Raw genomic sequence first — 6,000 nt, forward strand, 5'->3', positions numbered from 1 at the left:
CATTTTGAAAGCCTCATTGTGATTAAAGGCATAGGGTGACAGGGTGGAGGGTGGGCCCGGGTCGTGATTATACACACCTGGTCCCGCCCTCCGCCCGGTCACACATAGTTTTTTAGATGAACTTGCCACATCAGCACATTTAGTTGAACACACACACAAACACATTGTTAATTAACCCCCTGCAAGCAACCCACACACCCCTATTGACTCAAACAGTAAGTTCTTAAAGGATGCTAAATCTCAGCTTATTATGCAGAAAAGGCCATGGTAATAATACATTTGAAGGAAGAGAGAGAGATACAAAATGAGAAAGGAGTGACAATCTCATTTGATCAGCCATTCCTAATACACATACAAAAAAATATAAAAAATCAAGTTGCAAAAACACTGACTGATTGCTGACCAAGTGGGCTTTACACAAATCATCTTGTGTCTTTACATTAGTATGCTAATGGTCATGAAGCCATTGGTTTCAGTCAAACTTCTGTCTTAAAGGGATAATACACCCAAAATTGAACATCATTTACTCACCCTCATACCATCCCAGATGTGTATGACTTTCTTTCTTCTTCTGTCAACAAATTAAGATTTTCAGAAGAATATTTCAGCTCTCTTGATCCTCTCAATGCAAATGAATGGTAGCCAGAACTTTGAAGTTCAAAAAGCACTTAAAAGCAACATAAAAGAAATCCATATGACTTCAGTAGTTTAATCCATGACTTCAGAAGAGATTTGATGGTGTGGGTGAAAAACAGAACAATACTTAAGTCCAATTTTACTATAAATTATCCTCACTGCCAGTAGGTGGCAATATGCCCAAAGAATATGAATCACCAAAATCAAAGAAGAATGTGAAACTCAAAGTGAAGATTGATAGCAAAAAAGGACTTAAATATTGACCTGTTTCGTGCACACACACACCTATAATATTACTTCTGAAGACATGGATTAAACCACTGGAGTCTGAAATATTCTTCTAAAAATCATAATTCGTGTTCAGTAGAAGAAAGAAATTCATACACATCTGGGATGGCATGAAGGTGAGAAAATGATGAGAGAACTTACATTTTGGAGTTAACTACCCCTTTAAGAATTATGTAAGAATGTATTTCTTTTATTTTGTAGTTCATTTTAAAGGCATGTAAGCTATTGTACACACGCAAGCAGTGTGACAGTTTGGCCAATGAGCGAATTAGAACATGTTCAGTCAAGCAAAGCTTCATTCCTCTTTTGAACAGCCTAAGCCATTATACCTATATATATATATATATATAAAAGAAATTGACAATGAAACCAGTGGAAGTACAAGTGAGATCTAAAATGATGAATTATGTAAGGCATAAGTCTTTAATGTTTCCCTCAGGCCTAATGTGCTTGAACAGCATATAACAATGTGATCAACCACAATCAGTCCAACACTGCTAAACTTTCTCTATTGAAAGTGCATAAAAAATTAACACACTACACTTCCACTCAAACAAGACTACCTTATATTGTAGCTTCTTCAAAGTAGCCACCCTTAGCCTAGATTACAGTTCTGTACACTCTGGGCATTCTCTCAATCAACTGCTTGAAGGAGCTCCTATTTATTCTGGTCTATACTATATATATAATTCAAAATGTGGTACTCTGTACAATGCTCTCAATGGGGCTGAGATAAATTAAATTATCTGACCTGTCATAAGGGACAAGGATGATGGAGGATGCATGCAGGTGCGGGGCCTCGGGAGATGGTAGGCAGCATCCTCGCTCCTCAGGCACTCTCACTGTGGTCCAAGCCTCCATATGGGGTTGGTCTTGTAGCCTGTGGCCATTTAGGACCAGGCGATGAACAGGGCAGCCTTGCTTGAGGACCCCACCTGGAGCTGAGCTTTGTTCGTCCTCCTCTCTACCGCAGGTAAACTGAGAAAAAGGCAATTGAGAGATAAAATTCTGCTTTATCAGTGAGCGCAAGAGATTGAGAGAACAGTTCCTGCAGCTGTGTGGTCAATAGGTGGCAGAGACCATCTATACACCCTCCAAATCTCACTCAACTACATACAAAATAGAAGGATCAGAGAATTGTGTTAGGGCTACTCTGAATCAATCATATAGAAATATTATTTTAAATATACACTAAGGGTTGGGTTAGGTGTTTAACTCAAATCTAATACCAAAAATGAAAGAAACAGTTCAACTAATAATACAAATCTGTCATTATTTACTCTTAAACCTGTTCTGAACTTGTATGACTTTCTTTCTTCCATTTAACAAAACAACATGAATTGTGCTGCTCTTTTTTCATGTAATAAAAGTTAAAGGGAACTGAGGCTCTGAAGCTCCAAAAAATAAAAATAAAGTGTGAGTATGACATATGCACTATACTTTGTGTGGTCTATTAAAGACATACAATGGTGACAAACAGACAGAAATTGAAGTCATTATTCACTGAAAATCTTGCCCTCCACTGCTCTTAAATGAAATATTTAAGGATTGCATGATGTTTGACATCACTGACCTCTCTTGTGCCTTGTGAGTCGTAATCGAACATTATCAACGTCGAAATTTATTCATACTAATTGCATGCATACTTAAAGGACATACTGTTTTACCGGCCGAGAAGTGCGTACTTCATCCAGTACTGTGCATACTGTGACAGTACGCTATTTCAGGCAAGTTGCGCAATACATTAACTAATTTCATAACTTTTATATTAAGTCATGAAATGACTAAGTCCTAAAGGTTTCGAATAGCATGAGGGTGAGTAAATCATGGCAGACTTTTTATTTTTGTGTGAACGATTCTTGTGAATTTAAAATTATTTCTCTAATTAATGAGGCCTACTGTTTTAGTAATTTGGTGACTAGTGACTAACCCTGTAGTAGACCCACCAATTACCTGACCTCCCCTTTACTCATCTGCCCTGTAACTAGTCATTTATTGTAATATAAAATATTACCTTCATGTTTGCACGTAATTCCTTTTAATAAGGTTGCTAGTTCTGTCAAGTTAAGGAAACCAACTGCACTAGCCATCATTTTCTTAACAAAAGCCTAAATACTACACTAATTACGTAATTTTTTTAAAGGTACCATAAAGCACACTCGTACCAAAACGTAGTCCAAACTGCTTTCACTGTAGGCTACTGCTCATGTCGGTCAAGTGCATGCTCGAGATGCGCTGCATTTAACCCACATCAGAGCAGACACATTCTATGACGCGACATGGTGGAAGGGGGCGTGTCACCCGCTCCAGCGCTACACAGTAACAAACACTTTGAAGGACTTTCATATGAACACTCGGACTTTTGAAGGAATTGAACGATCCGCACCATTACTTAAAGCCAGTTATGAATACATTAGAATCATTGCACTTCGTTTTTCCTAAGCACAACGTTTGCGGCACATGGAAATGCTAGTTTTCATTTCAATCAACGTCTTTTCAGTGAATAACCAATAAAGTAGTGCGTTGGTGTGAGAAAACCCGTATAAATTGTACAAACAAACCCAATTCCACCGGCTACAGCTCGTGTTGGATTCGCTATGGGGGATGGGTGAATCGGTTAACTGCACCAACCCCCCTGCCTTTTTTTCCGTTTAAACTTTGAACATGCAAGTTAAGTCGCCATTTTATAATACACGCATATCAGTTACATTCTCGCTGCCTTAACCCGAATGACAGTTATGTTAACAGTAAAACTGCCACGATTAACGATTATTTTCGATTGCTTTCTAAGCCCTTTCTCCATCGGAAAGGAAAGGTCTCGTCGTAAAGTGCACCATAACTGCAGACAACCGATATAACTTGTCAATAAATATGTTCATAAATGTCATAAACCAAGCGCGTGAGTGTGTGCAAAACTTAAATGAGTAGCTGTCACTTACTTTCTTATGGATGTAGTGCCTCTCTCTCGTTGTTGAGGTATAATGATGTCCATTCGGAGAGATTTCCTTGCCAGAACTCCTTAAAACACCTTCATGCAACGTGTTAGTTTGAAAAGCTTTCCCGTTAAACGCTCCGTTCTCGCGCGCTGCTATCATCATAACAGTGACAGGCTCGCGCTGCCCGGTGCAGCCCCCCGCGTGCGTGCTGTTGCCGGCTCGAGACTGCTCCAGAAGAAGGCGTTTGGAAGTCATTTTCAGCATGGATCAAATGTAACTAAAGCACAATCGCCAGCTTTCTGTAGATTTTAGTGCTGAACGGGATGATATACATTTAACAGTACTGTTTATTTCAACTACCTACTGTCGCAATAATGGGGAAAGACTGTTTCACTGCGGTCTATAGATGCCCCTAAAAGCAGCCGGTGAAGGGGATAAAAATTATTGTTTTGCTTTTTTCTCTCGCAGATCAACGCCACGCCCACTCCATCCTGCGCGTGCAACCAGGCGAGATTCACTCGGCTCCGCCCCTCATTGATTCTGATTGGCTCTCAGCACACATAAACATTCTCTTAGGGCACGCGGCCATCACTGCGCTGCAGCTGATTGGTCGTTTGTGTAGTGGAAGAGGTATGTCTATATGGTTTGCCGGCCGGTACAGAGGAAGGGAGAAAAAAACAGACATCGGTTACGTTTGACGCAATCTTTGAAAAGTTATATCAGCTTTAATGTGTCTTTACGGTAAAACAAAGCATTAAATAACATACTCACAAAAGGAGTAACAATACTAAATGTAGCATCAATGAATTCATGCATCAAAAGCACTTCAACTCGCTTGAAACATGCATTTCAAACAGAGTGATCGGATTGTACATAGTAATACGTTTTTTACTTATTAAGTCAGAATGCACTATTTATTTTAACAAGATGTGCAAGACAATTATTTTTATTTATTTTATGTAGCATTGGATACAATGTAATAATTTAATAACACCTTACAGCAAGGTTGTGTGTGTTAACATTAGTTTACATATTTAAAATCAACATATTCATTTCTGTAAACGTTAATGTCTGCACATTTTAACATTAAAAGTTGTATTACCTTTAGCTAATGTACTATGAACTAACAATGAACAACATTATTATTTATACATTCACATTAATAAAGATTAATAAATTCCACACAAAAAAATGCATGAAAGAAAATCCACTGCTCTTTGTTAGTTCATGATACCTAATGCATTAACTCATGATAAAGGTATAGTTCACCCAAAATTAAAGTTCTCTCATCATTTCTTCACCCTCATGCCATCTCAGATGTGTATGACACCCATTCTTCTGCAGAAAAAAATTAAGATTTTTAGAAGAATATTTCAGCTTTATAGGTCCATAAAATGCAAGTGAATGGTGAGACCTAAAATTACTCTTAATTTATCTCCACATCAGCAGTCTCCTTGGTGATCATTGAGCTTGATTACACTTCCTCCATCTACTGCTCTGTGCATGAGTCAAACACTAGGAAGTATAATCTATCTAGAAATCATAATCGTGGCTAGAGACTGCAATGGCAAAATATAGAATGAAAAAGGAGTTACATTTTGATTTGTTCTCACCCAAAACTGATTGGATCACTTCAGAAGACATGGATTAAACCACTGGAGTCATCTGGATGAAAAAAAAAAATACTTGTTTGAACTCTAACCTTGGCTAGTACTTTTCTAATACAATAGAAACTTTGTTTTGCAGCAGTTATTATGTTACTGTCATTTTGTAAGTCACTTTGGATAAAAGCGTCTGCTAAATGAATAAATGTAAATTGACTACTTTTATGCTGCCTTTATGCGTTTTTTGTGGATTCAAGTTCTGGTCACCATTCATTTGCAATGTACGGACCAACAGAGTTGAGATATTCTTATAAAAATCTTTGTATTGTGCAGAAGAAAGAAAGTTATACTGTACACATCTATGATGGCATGAGTGATAATAAATGTAAATTTTTGGGTGAACCACTCCTATAAATAAGGGTTGTATGCATTTTTGTCATTTTATCATAAATGTCCCCGATAATTTAGAGATGCCTATATTCCTCCAATAGATTTTTTTTCCTAAGCCTATGGCTAAATGCACACATTTCTTGAGA

The 6,000-nt window shown here is 37.8% G+C and overlaps 1 protein-coding gene across 2 annotated transcripts in view; it reads right to left on the reverse strand.

The window, feature by feature from the left end:
- The window catches only part of LOC127628517 (zinc finger protein 704-like), an 88,121-nt gene extending 83,862 nt beyond the window's left edge, over nt 1–4,259 (reverse strand). For both annotated transcript variants that reach the window (XM_052105313.1, XM_052105312.1), the window contains exons 1-2: nt 3,864–4,259; nt 1,676–1,902 (exon numbers count right to left, since the gene is read on the reverse strand). In XM_052105313.1, the coding sequence (XP_051961273.1) occupies nt 1,676–1,902; nt 3,864–4,124 (488 nt within the window). In that variant the 5' untranslated portion in view covers nt 4,125–4,259. The remainder of the gene's footprint in view (nt 1–1,675; nt 1,903–3,863) is intronic.
- Nucleotides 4,260–6,000: the final 1,741 nt, after the last annotated feature.

Source organism: Xyrauchen texanus, chromosome 35 (genome assembly GCF_025860055.1).
Source record: "Xyrauchen texanus isolate HMW12.3.18 chromosome 35, RBS_HiC_50CHRs, whole genome shotgun sequence".
In the NCBI taxonomy this organism is placed as follows: domain Eukaryota; kingdom Metazoa; phylum Chordata; class Actinopteri; order Cypriniformes; family Catostomidae; genus Xyrauchen; species Xyrauchen texanus.